Source organism: Etheostoma cragini, chromosome 11 (genome assembly GCF_013103735.1).
Source record: "Etheostoma cragini isolate CJK2018 chromosome 11, CSU_Ecrag_1.0, whole genome shotgun sequence".
Lineage (NCBI taxonomy): Eukaryota > Metazoa > Chordata > Actinopteri > Perciformes > Percidae > Etheostoma > Etheostoma cragini.
The window spans coordinates 16431598-16453016 of NC_048417.1; the positions used below are offsets into that span (position 1 = coordinate 16431598).

The following is a 21419-nucleotide window of genomic DNA, read 5'->3' on the forward strand; positions in this document are numbered from 1 at the left end:
ATTGTTGGACACATCTTATTTCTGGCTGAAACAGCAGAGCAGGTGAAAAAGAATAAAGGTTATCTGTCACAGTTGTGAATGAGTACAGCAGAAATACGGAAGAGTCAGGTATTCCTGTGAAAGTGAAACTTGTGACCAGATGAAATGTTAATGGTAGTGTAATCACCCAGGATTCGGTCCCTGTCCATCACACGTGGGCTAAAAATAACCTTGGCCACTGACAGCGATGAAACCCCAATGCTGTTTAAAACAGAGACCAGTCCTCTTCGTTTATGAATTATTCAAGTCTTCCATATTAAGAATGCACCCAGAGAACAACGTGTAATGAAAGGACTTCTCCTAGGGTTTGTTTCATGCTTGATGAAAAGGCCTCCAGGCTTCCTCACCTTGTTATAGCTACATGTCAGTGATATGACATCTCAATCACTGATAGATAACACTGTATTCAGTGCAGTCTTTTCTAAACGTCTCCCAGTGGTTTCAAAGAAAACACATAAATTGTTAATGCAAAAGATGCTTTTTGTTTTGAGTCCACAGGGCTTGAGGAGAATATGCTCATTCTGCTACGTTGTAAAATGTCTGTTTAAAGAACCGGCAACATCCGTTTCTGCGTTTGACAGAATATTGATATTGTAAGACAGTTTGCGTAACCAGGAATATTAAGTAAAATGAACCTCTGCAGTTTTATTACTTTGACATTCAGCTAATCTTTCAGCTAATCTTTGTCATTTTGGTGCTACTATAAATAAACGGTGGCTCACTCACATTTATATGTACAGTACATCTCTAACATACACTTGTTTGTTGCATTAGACTGCATTTGTTTTGGATGCATGTACAAAACTGTACTGTACTGTGGGACTGTATTTGTTTTACTCAATTTTGTGTGATGAGTAAAATAAATATAATTTTAAAGAAACAAAACACACAGATTTGACTTCACTCCTCTGACAAAATATAATAAACCATAAATCATCTACTCTAATAACCACTGACACTTACACAGAGTTATGGGATAAATCACAACACTCAAAGCCTCAAACTATGGGGCAATATCCATGAACAGCAACTTGAACCGCTTACCTCAAAATCATATTCCCACTTGCCAACATACTAAGTGAAAGAAGAGAACACGAGAAAAGAGACTCGGCTGCTTAGGGTGGAAAAAGCAACTTAACTTGTGTGCTGCTAAAACAACTGACACACAGCACCATCTGGTGGCAGCAAACAGATACTCCTTTCCCTACTTTGCACAACCCAAATCCTCCCTAATGACACACAGGCAAACACAATCAATCAGCAGATCTTCAAAGTCATTTTTCCAAACATCAGGCATCAGGAAGCAGAGAATGGCCGCCTGCAATTGCGGCCAGGTTGCGGATTATTTGGCGGCTATGTGAGACTAGGGATCCTACCTCTGCATCGTACTCAAACATCTGATTGCCCTTCATGTGATGACACTTGAGCATGACGACGGGTCCGTTGATGCGAGAGACGTCCAGACAGAGGTCGTCTGTCCTGATTTCTTTATCGGCCGTGTAAGAAAAAACCTGGGAAACAAGACGTCTCTATCAGAAGATGAAGCATCAACATCATTAGCTTACCTTTCTAGAAATGTATGCAATCCTAGTGCTAAAAAGTGTCTTTGATGAGAGGACATATGAATAATTTACATATATTTATCCGTGATTTATTTTGGATTTCCAGCCTTCATGGTTTTTGCTACGGATAAACCAATTATCGGCCCAGGCTGATTATTGGTGTGTTTTTTGGCAGTTTGAAAATTATCTGGATCAACCTTTTATTTGCCTTATAACCGACAAAGTTAATGAATTTTAAAGTGTGATACTTTGGCTGTGCTGCAGCTCTATGTTCGTGTCTACCAAACCTGATTTATATAATTTACTGTACAACTGTATCAGTTTTAGTGCTTTCTACCCCATTTTCCATGTTCTTCTGTTAGTTCAGGGTTACATTGAGATTTTGTGTCATGCAGTGCAGCTACACAAAATATGCAAGGACAGCAGGAACAATGATTAGACCAAAGTACAATCAAATTCTTGGCACACACCATCCTAAAATGCCAAAGACTTCGTAATGACCCCCAGCACAGAGCCAAATCAACAAAGGACTTAACAAACGAGAAACAAAAACTTGGCAAAAAACACAAACTTGAATTGTATTGAAAATCTGTGGATTTACTTAAAAATTGGCAATACAAACACACTTTGCGGCCAACCTGATTGAGCTCAAGCTTTCGAGGGAAAGAGAAATCCCAAAGCTCGTGTATCGAGGATAAAGAAAAACCAAAGGCTTGGCTTGTTAAAAGTTAATCTAAAAGAGATTTATTATACATTCCACTTAGAACACAAAATACCTTGAAATGTTTCCAGTTAGTGTTCATAGCACATTGTGTTTTAAAAACAGAATTCAGATTACAAACAGTAAAAGTGTTACTTTTCCCCCTCACCTGGTTTCCACCCATTCCGTGACAGTTGAAAAAGCCAACTTTCTCGTTCTCTTTTCTTCCCATGTTATCCACACACTGGTTGGTCTCAACATTTCTGATCTATAGGCAGGAAGAAAACAAACAAAAAAATTACGTAAGTTAATTTAACTAATTGGAAATTAACTTTCTGTCTCTAGATACAGTAGGCTAATTTCATACGTATTAGCAATTTAACCAAACAGAAGCCAGTCAGGTCCTGTGTCTCATTTAAAAAATAATCATCTTCTCTACACCCCCCACCTTCTCTTAGTGTTCATTACTTACATCTTTTTATTGCAACTTTCGACATTTTAGTATCCAGTATTACCCTGAGATTTTATATTATTTTTGATTTTATATTATATATCAATTTTTGGTTCAAGGTTTCTTTTCTTGGTCATACATGAAATGAAACTAAATATCTTTGGGGTTTGGATAGTTTGTTGGTTAAAAAAAAAAACTTATGCTATACAATAAATAACTGATAAACACAAGTCACTGCTTTGGGGTTGTGGAAACTTTACGTGGCAGACAAAACTGACATTTACGGTAGTCATCACAGACAATTTTAGGTAAAAGTTTAGTTGTGATTTATTTCCGAACAGCAATCATGAACAAATGCATGTTTATCACCATGTTAATCAACAGAATATTAATAATAAGCCAATAAATCACTTTAGTCATTTAATAAGCCAACATGCCAAATATTTGCCAATTCAATTTTCTTAAATATCAGGATTTGAGGCTTTGTTAATATATTTATAAACTGAATATCTTTGGGCTTTGGACTGTTGAAATTATAGCAGGCATTTTTCACTTAGTTTATTTGTTTTTAGACATTATATATGTAAAAATCATTTTTTAACAAAATCCTTCTCTACATAACGTATAGTATATCATGTCACAGATTTATCCATATTCCACACATTATCTTCACTTTTACAGCTGGATAAATTGTCTGACTGCACAGCCTGACTGACTTCAGTCAACTCAGCTTTCTAGTGAACTAATGCGTCCACAGAGCTAAAGCTCAGCAGGCTCTATATGTGGCCTAATATGTCTATCATGCAGGAACAGAATGGCCTTCATAATTAAGTCATATAAAAGCTAATGGTTCCAGCTGTTAAATAAGGGCTGACTGTGTGTTATGGAGGATGAGAATCAGTCGGCAGAGTTCTGGTGTAGAGGAAGATTGGAGCTGAGGCGCTGCAGTGGTAAAAGAGAGAGAGAATCTGCTTGTACTGCAGTAAAGCAGAGCAGCACAAATACATACAATCCTCCCCTCCTCAGTTCGATGCTGCAGTTCTTCAACTGTCATTACTTTCATACGGCCCCCCGTCTACTGTACAGCCTGAGACCCGCATGTCAGATATGACTTTACACCATGCTGCACTGATGTCGACACGGAGCCACGGGCATCAAGAAGCAAATTCAAGTCTCTTAAAAACTTTTCTGTGTGAGTGGGAACTAACTAATAAGAAACTCAAACTTCTCTTATCTTAAAAACAATTAAACAGGAATTATCACGGCTTAGCTTCAAATTATCGCACGGTTCCCACAATCCCCTTTCTCATTTCTTAAGAAACTACTTTGTATGCGCCCTATCTGCCTATTAAAGTAATCATTTGCTGAAAAATATCCTTTTTTTCAGATTTGTAGAAAAGGGAATACATCTTTTAATAAACTGCACAACTTGCTGGTAAACAATTTACAGAGATTTAAATGTCTAAATTCAGAGACTCAAATTTGCACTTAATTCTGCCTTTGATCATTCATGCTTGCTTAGTACAACATAAAACTGGGCCATGAGACTGTATACATGAGCCTTATCTCAGCTACCCAGCATTCATAGCAGAACTGTGTAAACATGTGGGAATAATACTGACTGCATGAACATACCCTTGTTTGTTTATCCTACACGTTTAATACGAACAGCTTTTGATGTTTGGTTTTATATCGGTTCGTTCAGCTTTTGCTGTATCCTGAGATTTCCTGATTTATCTCGGAGTGATAGTGTGTCTTTCTGAAAACACAACCTAGAAGCTACAAGGACACACAGTATCTGACTGAATGCAGAGGGAGGCCGTCTGCATATGCTGCCTCATGGGGGATTAGAGTATGAGAAAGCTCATACTTCACCAAGTGAGTAGTATCTTCTCGGGATCTGGGAGTCTGGGTAGATGTTCTCTAGATACCAGGAGAACGATTTGCACTTCAAGGCCTCTCTGAGGTCTTTACGGGAAGAAACGTCTCCGTAGTCCACGCGCATCACACCTGCGGACAAAATGCCAACACAAGGATTCAGGCATATGTATCAATAAACATTATCAGTCAGTGTTTACATTTTTGGAAGCACAGTTCTGTTCTCCTGCATCACCCATATTAAACACCAGAGAGACCTTTTATATCTAAAAAAATAAATAATAATATAATAATACTTTGCAACTCTACCTGGAAATACGGGCTTTGTGGGTGATTATGGAAGGATTTTCTATTAAGTAACACATAAATCACTTACTTTTTGCAGAGAGGGAATGTAAAAGGAAACTACAGTAAGTCAAATCCCATTTATAATAAGGCATCTACTTCAGAAACACACAAATGCATCAATTGTGGAAGACCGTGTGTCATGCTGCATTCTATTTTAGCCAAAATGGAGACAGCATGATGTATTAGCCTTGATCTAACAGAAGACTGAGGAAGAAATTAGACAGCGACTGGGCACAGACACTTACAAACACATTAGGCAGATGGTTTCTTCCCAGAGTGCCACTTAAGAACTCATAGCTTGCATGTAATTGATCCAGGGTAGTACATTATAAAGAAAGATCGTGATTGCAATAAGGTAAAATAGTATGAATGATTCAAAACTAGCCAACATGTAAGACCTACTACAGTGTTGTGTATTTATCTATCAAACACCAGCCAGATAATGCAAACAGCACCTTCTGCAACACCAATCCCATTTTACACTTTTAATCTGGGAAATAAAAAAATCTACATCCCCTTCTTTCTCTCCCTCTCTCTGTAGGGCCAGAGCATCACATGTTACAGATGAATAGTTTGTTTGATCTTAAAATCACCAGTGCAGAAAAGAGACGAGGAGGGAGATGCACTTTGAAGAGGATCACTAGATGCCACTACCAAACTCAGCCTGAGCAACATACTGTCTTCCTCTGTTCCAATAAGTGAGGTCTGACAGCAGTGTGGCCCAGTTCATTCTCCCTAATGTTCTGGAGGAACAGACTGTCATTGTGGGGCCACAATACGCAGAAATACTCATCCATCACAACCGTGGCTCCATCTGCACACCTCCAGGACCTGAGAATCCTGCCAAACTGTGAGGAGGAGAATGACATAATTTGAGCCACAAAGACGGCAGTCTTTGATGATCCCTATAGACACTTTACCAGAGATTTACGGGCCACTGATGTCTGCTAAAGAGTAATCACATTACTAAGTCGACAGATGGACAATCCGCACTGTCCTGAGCTCTTTCAGAGAGAAGTCTGTGTAGAGGAGACCATCTTTGACAAAGTTCTGAATTTAATGTTAGAGGAGCACTTAAAAAATGTGTCTGAAATAAGGAATTAATGAATCCCAGTTTGGAGATGACAAAAGCAGCATTCAATTCCAATGTGAGCCAAAGGGGAGTGAGTAAAAAGAGAAATATAAATTCTTAATGAGCAAGATAAAACATACCATGGCAAGAAAATGAAAGAATAAAAGAGAGCAGACGAGTCTTTCCTTTTCACACCAATTTGCTAAATGTAATATCAGCAAGCACTCGTAATGAGGATTGTTCATATCTGCTTTTGAACGGTGGTGTGCAATGAATAAAACATCTATCACATCCCTGACTGAACTAAACATTCCCGAAAATGTTTAAAACATTCAGAATCCATGCCATTTTAGCAAAGTTGTCCACATATGACACTTGATTCTGTGGCCCTGCAGCTCTGTACCTGGTGAAATGATATAGAAGAAATCCTTGAAATCATCCATCCAGACTTCAGCCAGGCGCCTGTTGTTCTTGTTGATGACTTGGCCCGTTCCTCCGGGGAAACTGTACGGGGTGGCCTTCCGGAAAACGTGGCCCACGTGCGAACATGTTACAATTTCCAATGAGCCTCCGCACTGCCAGATCTGCAGACAAATGCACACCATGCAACTTTATATATAGCGTGGCATGAAAGCAGACAAATACAGTCAATACAAAACTGATACAACAGTTGGTAAATGCCAGTACCCTTATGTGATTGTTCCTCACCTTGAGGTAACACAGAAATTGAATCCAATCTGTCATCAATAGGAACCATAAAATGCTTTCAATTCTGAAAGCAAGAAGGCTTCCAGGAGGAGGCTTCATCAAGAGATCATATTATTCCCCAATATCTAGATTTTGTGTTTTCTTATACAACTTCTAGCTACGACAGTGGTCAGTGTGTCAACTGTAGACCTGAGACCTAAGAAAGAAAGCATAAAACAACTTTTATGATCTTCTTGTGTTTCATCATTCATTAAGAGGTTTCTTTTTTAAATCTCTCATTTCCCTTTTAACCTGCATCTTATAGTCCAAGACAGCAGGAGGTGGTCTGGACTCGTCCCCTCGTCACTGCTGCCTGTAGCAATAAACATTTTATAGTCTACCAATGTCATTTCCATTTAGTCATGCGTGAAGCTGTTAATCAATCAATGTGCAATTTGATGTGAGCTAATAATAACCTCTATTCCTTTTCTCCCTCTAAAACATTAAGAGACACTCTAATCCTAATGTGGATTTTGGAGAAGTAAGGACATCTTATTTCACTAAACTTGTATCTCCATAATTCATCTTTCCCTGCATCTCTCCCTTGAAACTTAAGTAGAAGTGGTTAGGATTCAAGGAAAAGATGCAAGTGAGGGAAACCTCAACACTATAAAGGGAGATGGCATATACCCGTTGATCTCAACCAACTGTTGTGACATGATAGCATCGAGATAGCGTCCTCCCTGGTCTGTCACTCACTCGAAAAGACATTTCCAGGTTCTCTCCGCCCCAGATATCCATCCCTGGATCGTAGCTTCCTATTTCTTCAAAGTATGTTTTGTCTATGGAGAATAATCCTCCTGCCATGGTGGGAGTCCTGCAAGAAAAGCCCAAAAAAATCCTTTTGCATATTGCATCTCTTCCTGTTGTACTTATTAGTACTATAGTGTAGCTCTGAAGAACAAGAATATAATAAAGACCAATTTGTTTGACAATTTGAAACAAACCCTTAAAGGGGTAATTACTTTTATCTTTTAAATTACCCTTTGTTAAAGGTGGCACTTAATTAAGGATTTTGTTTGTTGCTGGCAGTGATTTGCATACAGATGACAAAGTGTGCCTTGCTTTGTGTATCCAAAAAAGGCAACTGTCAGCAGAGTTTCTGTTTTTCTATTTTTTAAATAAAGAAGCTCATGCATACTTGGACCATTACAGAGCCCGATCTCTCTATCAGGGTGCTATTTAGGCAGTTGCCTGCATCCGTGAGATACACAGAGAAAAGAAAGATCTATTTCTAACTGCAGGATAAAAACGGCACTTTTCACAATGTTTGAAGAAATCTAACTATCCATGTCTTCCCTGCAGCCTGCCGCCGCTACAGAGAAACCCACTCTTAGCTCAGATGAGAAACTAGCATCGGCTAGATCTTGGATAAAGTGTCTCGACACCTTTTTTGTATAATTCCACCCACTTTCTCTTAATTCTTAATCAAAAATCATCACACAAGTGGAAAGTCAGCAACACATTCCCCTAAAACATTAACTCAATTTAGCTTCAAAAGGAGGACATTTTCATTGGGTACCTGACAGGAAGTGTTCTGTCCCCCTTGCGTCGATCCATCTCCCGCTGAGGAACAGGGTACCAGCGAAAATTCAGCTTCCAGTTGAATCCACCATAGGTCATATCTGAGCCTGCCATGTATTCAAACGTCTCGTCACTGATGACATCGATGATAGGGCACACCACTGATGTCCTGAAAGACAAATGCAGAACAAGATTTAATGTTTAGATAGATTTTATAATAAATGCAGCACTGCTAAAGACTTAAAAATAATATATATTTTGATTTTTTTTCTCTGATTAAATGCACAACAGTGAAAACACAATCAAATGCATTTTAAACAAGTGCCATATCGAGACAGTGTATCTCAGAATTGGACAACAATGTCCTGAAATCAATAAACCTGATATGAACCAGCCCTTTCCACCCTTCACGGATTTACCTAAACAACCTGTATGATTAATCAAGTCAACGGACTCTATACTACGTGCACCATCTCATCAGTCTGTGGACATATAAACATCCACACATCTGCAGCAACACACACACACTTTTTTCAAAAAAGCAAGAAACATACCCTTAACGTTATGATAAATAACAGCAACCAAACAGACATTTTGTCACTTTAAAATGAACGCATCATATTGTCCCTTAACACGTCTTTGTCCACTTTAATCTGGATCTGAACAGAGCCTACTAGCTCCAGAAAAACAAAGCTTTAGTAACTGGAGCAAACTTTTCTCTTTATGGCAGCAGCAGAAGCAGACGATGCAAAATGATTATATTCTCCTATCAGCAGCGTCAGTCTCAAACAGTGTACTCATACTGATACTTTGCTTTCTCTACAATATTCAGATAGAGCTTTGGCTCAAGCATCCGATGATGCAACTGAAGTGAAATGTGATGATGTTATTAATATTAAAAGGATGGAACAGGCAGAAGCTTAACAATGAGAAGCTCATAAGCACCGTAGCAACATGCTCCTCAAAAGTAGAATCCAGTTGTAATATCAGCGTCTGAAATGTCATCATTCTATTTGAAATATTCTGTGTTGTCTATTTTGGCTCCTACCTGTCTTCTTTGATGCGTGCCAGCAGGGGCTCCAGCCAGCCAACAGTACACTCGCAGTGAGCGTCCAGGAAGGTGATGACCTGACCTTTGGTTGCGGCCGCCCCCCTCAACCTGGCTCGGATTAGACCTGAACGCTGCTCCATCCTCAGGATCCTCACTGGCACCTCCAGAGTCCGCACATAGTTCTCCAGTTTCTTCTGCAGGAAGTCTGATACAAAAGAACAGACATTTCAGCAAGAGTGCTCTTGCAGAGTAATGTAATTCAACAGAACTTAAAGAATGCGTCAAATATCCGTTAGTCACTAAACTGAAATATGACTTAAAATATAAATTGATTTTCTAAATTGTTGTCAACTAATTTTGTATCAAATGGTTAGTTAATATCCATGTACAATCTATTAAACCAGAATATAATTGGGGGATTAATTGATAACACAAGCAACTGTGACTTGTAGACTTGTAATATATCTCAATGTAATTGGTGGTTTTATTGTCAGTTATCTTAGTAAAAAGCTACGCCGTGTTTCTTATATCCCATGTTTGGTGATCCACTAAGCTTAGTTTAGAGTTTTGTGTCCCGTATCGGTCACCTTGATCATCAGCCTACCTTAGTTCAAAATGTACATCCTTTATAATTTACTACAAAAGCTGTTAAGCGTAGACTCCAAACCTCGCTCGCTGGCATCGTCGACCAGCACGACCTCCACTAGCAGGTGTCTGGGAGAGCGGTTGATGACACTGTGAACTGTCCGCAGCAGGGTGCTCCAAGCCTCGTTGTGAAACACGATGACAATGCTGGTGTTTGGCAGGTCATCTGGATACAGCTTGGTCTTACAGCTGATGGAGCAACAGTAAAAACAAAATGAAACCATCAAAGTAAAATTTAACAGAGTAAAGTTAAACAACGTTCGAGCACCACTGAGCCACAGGTATGAGGAAAGTTAATATGCAACTCAACTTATGACGTCTCAAGACAGGTTGCATATATACACAGTGTATGTATGTACACACACACACACACACACACACACACACACACACACACACACACACACACACACACACACACACACACACACACACACACACACACACACACACACACACACACACACACACACACACACACACACACACACACACACACACTCCAAGTTTGTGGGAATATGTGACCAGTTGAGTCAAAGAGTGATTTTACTTCCTCAAATTATTATCTAGGTGACTGTAGAGCAAACACAAAAAAGAAAGATTGGCTAAAATTAAAAAAATTATAATGTTGTGAAGTAAGGTTTGTTTTTTATCATTTACTCCTCTGTTTTTCTTAGATGCATGTTAGGTACCCTTAAGGGGTTGTTGCAATCACAATTTACTATACTATTAACTATAACCATAACTCATAGTATGTCACTGTTCAGTAAAGGAAACAAACAAAATCAAAAACATAATTGAATTGCATAGGATGCCACACACTTGCTGCTTAGAGCTTCTCAAATCTTTCATATTTGAAATTTGAAAAAAAAGGTCCCATGGCATAAATATTTCACTTTATCAGGTTTTTTTAACATTAATATGCGTTCCCCCAGACTGCATATGTTCCCCTAGCGGCTAGAAATTTTGATAAATGTAAACCGAGCCCTGGGTATCTTGCCCTGCATTTGAGAAAACCAAAGCTCAGATAGGCCGATCTGGTATATTGCCCCTTATGAGGTCATAAGTGGCAAAGTTACCTTCCCTTTCTCTGCGTTGACCGCCCAAGAGAAATTAGCCCACCCATGAGAAAGAGACATTATGGATTTCAAACAAGCAAAGTGGCAGTTGGTAAAGGCCACACCCCCATCCTCCACCTTGCCCCCCCCTCTCCTCCTCAAAAGCTAAAGACTCAGAAATGGCACATACTAAGGAAAGCTCATTGTGGGACTGGCTCTAGTGGCTGTAATTCTGCACCAAGGCTGAATTTTGGGAAAGAGACTTCAGATATGGTATAAGGGGACCGCTAAGGTCTATTTAAAAGCATCCAAAGAGCAGGTCGTGGGACCTTTAACATGGGTGTTTTGAAAACACATTTTATAGACTAAACAGTTCATTAATTCTACACACATAAAAAAAATCATAGCAGTGGCTAAACTAAACTTAACCATGACTAATAACACCTGAACATAATCATTTGTATCCTAATGCCTAAACCATACCTGGGCTAAATGTGTTGATCTAAGACAACAGTATTGTTTTTAAACCAGTCTGAGCGTGTCCTACTGTTGTCCAATGCAGCCGTCAGTGCAGAAACATTGTCATCTGGGATTCACTGACAAATATCACCAAAGAAGGTAGAAAAAGTAAAAGCAGTATTGACAGCTATGTCAGCAAGTCCTCGGCTTGATGGGCTGTCTGTCAAAGCCAAGAGTAAGTATGTGGAACAACTTGGGACGGTGCTGTCATGGATGAAATTGAATAAAGAATGAGCTGAATTTCAGAAGTGGAGGAGGAAGTGGACAGCCGGGGCAGAAGGAGGGGCTGTGGGAGGTGACGGAGGGTGAAAGAAGCCATCGGAGCAGACAGCATTGCTAGTTCAGTCCTATATATTCAAAGTGACAGCACTGACTGACACAATTAGGCCAGGAGGTTGCCTTGAAGGCAAAATGTTACTGCCGTTCAGAGGCAACGACCGGCAATTCTGCATGGCTCTGAATATTTTTCACTACACAGCTGTACAGATTGTGAAAAGCTAGGCTGTAATAAAGCTGCTTTAATATTTATACTGAGTAAAAGGAAAGAGCCATAATGGACAGAAAAAAAATTGTTGCAAACAGCTGAATGTTCAGTTAAAAAAAAAAGGGTTGATCTGCAATTTTGCAGACAAAAGCTTTTTGAATGTGCATCTCAACACTGCAAAAAGTCTTGGTTGGTGTTTTCTTGGTATAGGCGAGAATAGCATAAAAACTGTGGAACTGTGGGTGTGAAAAAAAGACATTCTTGTGGCCCATTTCTCATGGTGTATCTGACTGGCAGATCATTGGCATCCACTTAATGAAACTGCTGTGGTGAACTAGCACTTGGTTGGAATATTTAAACATGAATCACTTGGATAATGTCTCCACGAGAGGCGAATGCTGGTGCATATCAGGAGCCTTAGCTGAATGTGCTAATGTTTCACACAAATTGCTCCCTGGATTTTTATTAACCCTTGTGTTGTCTTCCCATCAAAAATGAAAGCAAACACTTTAGTTAACACTTTTTAATCAATGTTTTAAAAAAAAAAATTAAGTTTTTGTCCCTTTTTTCAACACTTTAGTTTAGTTTTTAGTTATTTTTGGAATTTATGGTCAATAAACCTAATTTTTAGGAAATTATACCTATTGTTTGAGTTAGAAAAGCAGAAATTAGGAATTATTTAGACTAAAATTAAAGAAATGTATGTTGATGGATAATCGCAGACTGGAAGATGTCAACTAAAAGTTGGCTATTTCAAAAGAACTTTTTTCTCCAAATGCCATCAAATTGAATAAGACAGCCCAAAATTAATGGAAGTAGAGATCTGTACTTGCCAATAGCGTTGTGTGGAATCAATCATGTTATTTTGGGTAATTGGGTAGTTAAAAAAAACATTGCTATGGGAAGACGGGTCAATTTGAGCAGAGGACAACATGCAGGTTAAGTACTCAAGTTATTTTTGAATGACAGTTAACAAAACCCTACTCCCATTCACATGTCAGGGCAAATGTGTACACTTGAGGAATCTAATGGATTCGGCAGTGAAACAGTGGCCAAAATTAGCGATGTCTTATTACACATTAGATAAAGCTATTAAGGCCGATACAATCTACAGGAGTCAACAACCTTTTACAAAATTACTTTAACCCTGAGAATACCATTGCTTTGATAGTTTAGAGTATTCTATCTGCAACATTGTTGAGAATCTTTTGACAGGAGAATTTATACCTGCTTCCTTGCCAAGCCATCCAACACATTTGTCTGAATCCTGGAACAGTTTGTAGTGAACCCGGCATACAAGTCTGCTCTGTACACAGAAGTGAAATCCCAAGAAAAAAAATAATCAGCCGGAATGTCAGCTTTTTAATAAAGAAACTGCAGCACCTTGCAATGTGTGATGGGAATCAAAGGTCTGTCGGCAGCAGAAGAGCAGGGTGAAGACTGTGTAATGCTGGTCTGCTTGAAAGCAGATGTATGCGTGTGTGTGTGCGTGTAGGTGTAAAAAGGGTCAGTAGTGTGATTCACGGCATGCATCTGAAAGACACCCAAGCTTACGCACCCATCCAACCTCACGTCCGGCAGACTCCGGTTGAGTGCGATTATATCGCTGGCCATTAGATTGAACTGGTTAATCTTAAAGAGCTCCTTCATTTTCTCCTGGTCATCCTTGGGCACGTTCACTGCTTTGCCCATCTCCCCTGGACCCTCATGGCTCCGAGATATCACAGCTGAAACATAGCAGACACAAAGAAATAAACTAAAAAAAAGTAACAAACTGCATTGTAAAATAAATCACTTTGTTTGTACATTACATTATTGATAGGGAAACCATATGAGAATAACTAGAGTACTGCACATTTGAAAAGCCCACTATACAAATGCTCCTCCCTGATCCCAGTCTGTTGGCTGTGTGCCTTGTTCTAACAAGTGGAGAGAGAAAATCTTTGGTGGTTGTCAAGAACTCAAAGAAGTAAGAGTGCAAAAGTGAAATATATTTGTGATAAATATAGTGCTATTTTGACTGCAGATAAAGCTTTGATGAAGGATAATGATCCACATAGGCAGGCAAACTCAGTGGCTTCTTTAAATCTCTTCTAAAGACTCCCTTTTATCGTTTGGCCTTTTCCTTACTTCTTTTATTTACTGCTAATGTTGTCGTATTATTTATTGTTGAATCTTTGTTAAATCTTAAGTATTTTATTCCCTCAATATTATAATTATGGATCTTGTTTTCATTTATTGTTGTTACTGAACAACACTTTGTAACTTTGATTTAAAAGGTGCTATACAAATATATACAAAAGTTATTATTATAATACATGTTAAAAATGTACTTCTTTGGTAAATATATAATCAAATGTTGTGAGAGAAAAAAGTGGGTCTCTAATCTTTTTTAATTGGTCCATGACAAAGGGAATGAACTACAGATAAATTCTGAGGGATCAGTTTTTTAGGGAAAATATTGAGCAGGGTTTATTATTTTTTACTCTGCGGGCTGAGGAGAGTGCACCAAAGCATGCTAGTTCTATCTCTGTACACTAAAGGGTGAAGTGTTTCTATACTGTTTGGGAAAAAACAGAGCATAGATGTAATTTTCCAGATCAATGAGCATGCACAAAACTGGTGTTTCAAGACAAATTCATGTACTGGCTGCATGCAGGATGTCCACATATAAACAGTGTGTCATATTCCCTTCAATAACTGCACATACAGACAATGTAATCGCATTCTCGCTTGCACCGTTAGATTTTCCTCACACATTGTGAATGTGGAAACTGTAGAAGACATTTAATACAGACTTCTGCTTAAGCCTTCTCCTGATGGCTATGGCTTGGGCTGAGTGGGTATGAAGCACTGCATAGTCTGGCAGCTATTTCACTTTAATTTGAATCGATTAGGAGTTGTTTTTTTTTCAGAGATTTGGGAGATCGTATTATTGAATCAATGAAAAAGTAATATGAAAGCAAAATCTTTTCTAGAGTTTCATTTAGTCTTCTTAGCTCTATGCCGCTGCATTCAAATGCCAGCAAAACATCAGTGTTGCTGCTGCTGGGCAAAGCCAGCTCCTTTCACCAAAGGTAAATAACCTCCCACGGATTTATGACTGTGCTTTCTATAATAATCTCTAAGAGCAGATGCAGCGATGTCCATGAAAAGGCAGACAAACAGTTCACATTTGCTGCACGGTCCCAGGTTAAGAGGATTCCCTACAACCAGACCGGTTGATACCTGCTAAACTGTTAACCTCAACTGATCTTGATCTTTTGTTTACGGTGTTGCTGACATTCTTCATTTGGACACTGGCTTAAATCTGATGGACACAGCTCGGGGGCTGAGCTGGATGTATGAACAAAGTGTCCATCAAACACAGGCTCAGCCTCTCCAATACATCACTCTACAGCTACAGATAAACACGGGATATGAATTTTCAGGACAAATCATACTCAGCAAACCATTAACACTGGTCAAATTTTAAAAGTGTCAAATTATATTATACAGTATTGTAACCTGACTGTGAAAGTGGATTACTGACTAATGTGTTGAGCAGTACTGTCAGATGTGAAAACTGCGGAGAACAGAATAGTTTCTGAATTTTCTAGGAGACAGTCCTCGGGCCTTGAAATAACAAGAAAAACTGTCATTCCTACTTTACCAGTACATTTCTGGGAGCTTCTTTAAAAATTCAATGTTCCAAGTAGCATTATGTGATACACTTACCAGTCAAAAGTAACTGTGACTTTGTCAGAATAATATGATTCTCCTTTAAGATAGCATGAATTTTGCTAAAATGAACAGATGATGAATGGCTTTAGTCCCATTTAGAACATGGGGTAGTGGGGCACTTCAGCCTGTGGCCAAAACGAGTATTACAACAAAAAACTGATCATGACAACAACAAAAATTTTCACCTGTTCTTATCTCATAAACTTAGGAGAAAAAAAAAAAAATTATTTTTAATAAAACTTTGATCAGACTTCGAAAATGATCACTTGGGAAAGTCTCATTCGCGTCTTAGGGTTTCCATATATAAAACACACTAAAATTAAACACTAAACATAGCAAACATTAAATACGCTAAACATTAGCATTTTAGCAGGTTGACATTAGCTTTTAACTCAAAACACTGCTGTGCCTAAGTACAGCATAGTACAGCTACTCTTGTTTTACCTAAAGCATGCGTTAATAGTTGAGCTTTCAGGGTGCATTTCATGCCACCGGTAAAACATTTAATTAAGCTGATACATCAAGAACCGAACAAAGGTTTTGTTTTTAAGCTGTTAACTTAATTTATTACTATTTTGTATTATTTATACAAAATGTTAGCATATTTATGCTGCATTAGGAAGCCAGTTATTTTTCTTGTAAAAGCTTATTACATCATGTTTGAAGTAATATGAATAGATAACAACTTAGCTCCCTCATTATGACTATAAATCCTAATTTCTTTACCTTCATTTCAAAATTCTGCTTATATGATATGATACAAACAATCACATTGAATATAAAAAGTCTAGAAACTCTAATTTGTTTTGCTTAGCAACACAGAAGGTAGCATAGGAAACAAACTCTCTGTGGCATTTTCTAAGCCTGGCACACACTCCTTCTGACACGCAGCATTCATTATAAAAGATGACAGCAATTGTGTGGGAAGAAAACAGTGGCTCGGTCTGTCCTCGGGTCAATCAGTCTAATTCAATGTTGCTGCCTGTGGTTTTATCCCAATCAATTACAGTGAAAAGGTTGCCCTGGCGCTCACAGGTAATGAGTCTTCTGAGACACAATCACTCACATTTCAGTGCTCAACTAAACATTCACATCTCTATCAACCTGTCCGTTATGTGATTCTAAACTTATAATTCTGACAAATTAGCAATATATGCCACTGTAGACTCGCCAAACATTTGCCACGTTAGCTCTTAGCCTATTCTATACTATATTCCATTATTGACATGTCTTGTAAGAGCTGAGCTGAACTCTTGATCCCAGATTCTTCTTGTTGAGGTGGATTAGGACACTAATCTGCATGAAGATTGTCCTCTAGCTCTTTCCATTCTCGTTTAATTTGCAGGAAAAGGTCTGTGTAGTGGTGCCCAGTTGGAGGTTCTATCACAAACTTGATCCGTTCTCTTTCCTGCATACTTTACCTCACCTCGTCCCTCTACTGCTATGGTTTCTTCCTGTGAGTCTGACCCAGCTGGCATTACATTTTATATCAGAAAAGCTCCTGTTGAACACAAAACCACAGCAAGCTGGAAACAAAAACCACCCTGCAGAGTATGACTACGCTGTTTTGATGCGCACCTTCACCCAAAATGAAGTTTTGTACAACTTCTTAGTGTAATATCTGTCTCTAAATATTTAATTATAATAATTTACAATAAGAATTGTATTTTTGTACTCAGCTAAAAATATCAACGAACCCTTTGATGTGTTGTCACCTCAGCTCTGTGCTATTGCGACAATAATGCAATGTTACTATATTATTAGAGCATATATTATTAATGTACTATATATTATATTAATAATAATATACAGTCTATGGACAGCAGGCATGAGACGGGAGCCCTCCAGGCTGCAGCCATACGTAACTAATTAAAAAGGCAGAACACACGCTCCCTGTGGGGTCGAAGATCAAGCTGTTCCACTTAGCGCTCCCTCTAGAGGCCTGGAGAACTTCAGTTTTGTAATCTGGATGCAGTGTTTATTTGTTTCTATCTGATTTTCTTTTTGTATTTCTTCTTTTTAGGGGTTTGTGTAGTTTACGTTTTACATCGTTTCTCTATTTGCAGCGTGTTTGTGTATTTGGTTGCGTATTGACAGCGCGTTTGCTAAATGCTGCACATGTGTTGTCAAATTAATGAAGTTGTTTTCTTAATTTGCTTATGTCTTGTTTATTTGCATGTGTTTTCTTAAGTAAGCAGGGTGTTTGCCCCTGTCACCGTAGTTAAGATACAGGTGGACAAAGTCAAACATTTAGCAGCTATGGACCAAGATATTTTAGAGTTTGTGGAGACCAGAAAAAAAGCTAAATCAACGTCAATTCATCAGGAGTCCTGTAGATTTAAGGAGTCCATTAATTTTAGCTACACAATCATTAATTGAATGGTAATTAGTGGACCTTACAGAAGGTCTTATACAAATCATATGGGGTAGATTGATTACATTCAAAAAGTGTATGAAATGTGAAAAAGTGCCAGATTAAGTGGAGGCTGTTCAGTTTTATGCTGAATGAATAAGATTAACTAAAACACCTGCAATTTCACAGAAAACCGGTGTCAGACAAATTCTAAACACATATTTAGCAAATCATCATATTTAAGCTATTTCAAAGCAACTCCAACATAACATTAGACTTTGGTATGGTAATCAGTCTCAGTAGGTGGCAGCTTTGGCTCTTTCTTAAAAGCAGCTTAGCAAGCCTCTTGAAAACCTGCTTACTGCAGGGCATGTGAAGAAATAAACCACTGTGGTTTAGGATGACCTCTGTAACAAACGCATGAACAGAGATCAAGTCAAGCATACAGCGCTCGCTACAGGTAAATTAACTAGATCTTTAACAATCCTATTCGACAATCCAATTAGGATGGAAGATATTCACTACTTCACAAAACTACTGTAATAATCATACTGGTGCTTTTGCTTGTTCATTATTGTTGATGATAAAAAATTCATCAAACATCGTCGAGTTAAACAATCTAGTGAAATGATGGAACGTTTTAAGTCTACAGTTTATATCCACAAGCTTGTTTGACTCAATGTCAAAAAGTCTACAAGATCAAAAATGCAGAGACCCTAAACAAAAAAAAAAGGAAATTTGTTATATTTTCCGCTCACTTATAAACTGGAGTCAATAATCCAACAAGTTCTGCAAAGTGCTTTTCTTAAGACATGTAATCCTAAAAATAGATTGGTACATGCAAATTGCTTGCAGAAGCATATCTACTGTGAGTTTCCTGTAGAGATGAGCAATGTATCAATATGTTATTGAAATCAATATACGTATAAGATAGATAGTCTTAAATTTTGGATATTGTGAAATGACAAGTGTTGTCTTTACCTGGTTTTAAAGGCTACATTACAGTGAAGTGATGCACTTCTCTGAATTTACCAGATTGTTCTAGAGTTCTATTATTTGCCTCACTTAGTCATTATAAAAAAGTTATTGATGATTATTTATCTAAAATCTCACTGTGAAAATATTTAGTGAAAGCATCAATAGTCAATCTGAGAATATCGCCACAATATCGATAAAATCAAAGCGTCATTTTATGTTATTCTACATAAATATTCATGTAGTTGAGATTGTCTGAGCACCAGGAGAGACATCTACCTTCCCCTACTACTACAAAACTGAAATGCAGGAAACTATGTTCAAATCAAGCTGCACTACCACACAATGTAAATGTTACCTTGATAAAAAATAAATCATTCACAGTGATGAATTAAGAAAAAACAGTATAGTTGTAGATGATGTGCTAAATGTAGTTTACGGTAAAGTATATAAAAATGTAAAGCAGTGTGTCATGTCATTACCTAAAACATGAAATACCACACACAGGAACATCATTTTAGGAATTAAAATGTCTGAATCAAAAGATAGGATTATTATTTGATTCCATTTGAGAAATTACTCTTACAAAAATTTTGAATATTCAATCTATCACTCCTTAAAGCAGTTTTGGACATCAGAAATTAAACTAAACTTGTTTTTCTACCCTCAATTCTCCAAAACATCTCCTCAAATACCTCAAAATTTAAACATTCTCTGAGAGGACTTACAATTCACTCATTTGAAATTCCTTTGTCCCCTTAATTAATTAATTAATTTTTTATAAAATCAAACAAAATATTTCAATAGGAAATCATGAAAACTAAAAAACTTATCAAAACTTAAAGACAAGAGAGTAGTAAACATCCAAGAACACATTCTACTGTGCAGGTTTGTTGGACATTGAACTACAAACTAGGAAAAAATCCCGTACTCTACTCTTGCTATAGCATCACTTTTTATTTAGAATTTTCTTCTTTTTTTTTAAATTAAAATAAAAAAAGTGATGCTATAGCAAGAGCAGAGTACAGGATTTTTTCCTTTGGTTCATACTTAATTGACCCCTGAAAGCTTTGTGTCCCATCACGTCTCTCCTGTGAATGAAAGGTGTTGCAGCAATGGTGTGGACTCACCTCGCAGAGCAGGGAGCAGCGAGCGGTCTTTCCTTTCATCACATTTATTGCACTCGCTGAAGTAGAGCAGCAGGAACACATCCACCAGCACCCACACTAAAGAGGTGGTCAGCACCACCTTACAGTAGACAAACCGTCGCATCACCTCCCTGGGACGTCCGCCAGGAAAGCCAAACAAGGGAAGGGTCACAGTAGCGCTCAGGAGCGCTCAGTCTGCTGGCAAGACGGTTGAACTCTGAAGACAGGGCAAGGAAACAAGGAGGACACCAAGTAGTTTTGACCAGGAGGCATCATCCTACAGGAGAGAGAAAGCCCAAAATGAGAAGGTGGAAATCCAAATCTAAGGACAGGAATCATGATCATTATTGCAGTCATTCTGCTGTAATACGGGATGAAAGTCAATGATGATCTAAAACAATCAATGTGTCAGCAAAATCTGTAAGAAACCACATTAACTGGATACATTTTTGTCTCTTATGAAGGCTTCACTTTTATGTTTTCATAGCTATACATAAGAGATTACAAAGTATTTATTTATTGTTATAACACTATAACACTATTGTAATAGTGTTTTTATATTAATGTCAGAGAAATAGTCAGAATAAATTATCAGACTATAGACAGACACAAGGTGCAACAAAAATAACAAACAAGCCAAACGACACTGTGATAGTGTGTTTTGCAGAACAAAACAGAGGTTATGAGTAAGATTTGAAACAGATGTGCAGTTGAGTAAGACAACAAAAAGAGACAGTAAGAGGAAAAGTGAAAAGACACATACAGTATGACCTAATCTATACTGGATATTTCAGAGGCAGATACCATACTAGATAAGTCTTGGGATAATGAGGTGCCCAGGTGGTTTTGTAAGGGTTTAAACAAAGATTTACTAAAACCGTTATCTGCCAGCTGTGACTGCTCCACGATGAAAAAAGTTGGTTCGACAGTGTCATCATAAAGTTCAGTATTTACACTAGCATTAAGTCATGTCCGGTGGCCAACTCAGTTTGTTAGTAGTACAGTTATCCCTGGCATCATGTTACTTTACATAAAAATGATCCCTGTGAGTTCCACTTCAGGGAGGTAAACAGCTCAACTGGTCTGAAATCAGTCAGAATATCCCGACAAGTGCATGATAATCTGATAATCTAATAATTAAT

General features: G+C 38.1%; 1 protein-coding gene across 5 annotated transcripts in view; it reads right to left on the reverse strand.

The window, feature by feature from the left end:
- Window positions 1–21419, reverse strand: part of galnt13 (UDP-N-acetyl-alpha-D-galactosamine:polypeptide N-acetylgalactosaminyltransferase 13) — a 33963-nt gene that overhangs the window by 7854 nt on the left and 4690 nt on the right. For 2 of the 5 annotated variants that reach the window (XM_034886565.1, XM_034886564.1), the window contains exons 2-12: window positions 20260–20554; window positions 13637–13805; window positions 10040–10206; window positions 9370–9577; window positions 8320–8490; window positions 7497–7614; window positions 6454–6634; window positions 4623–4762; window positions 2471–2569; window positions 1416–1550; window positions 1084–1113 (exon numbers count right to left, since the gene is read on the reverse strand). In XM_034886565.1, coding sequence (XP_034742456.1) covers window positions 1084–1113; window positions 1416–1550; window positions 2471–2569; window positions 4623–4762; window positions 6454–6634; window positions 7497–7614; window positions 8320–8490; window positions 9370–9577; window positions 10040–10206; window positions 13637–13805; window positions 20260–20401 — 1560 coding nt within the window. In that variant the 5' untranslated portion in view covers window positions 20402–20554. Of the gene's footprint in view, window positions 1–1083; window positions 1114–1415; window positions 1551–2470; window positions 2570–4622; window positions 4763–6453; window positions 6635–7496; window positions 7615–8319; window positions 8491–9369; window positions 9578–10039; window positions 10207–13305; window positions 13385–13636; window positions 13806–20259; window positions 20555–21419 lie in introns of those variants that run through there. The other 3 variants (XM_034886567.1, XM_034886566.1, XM_034886568.1) reach the window with 2 other exon arrangements.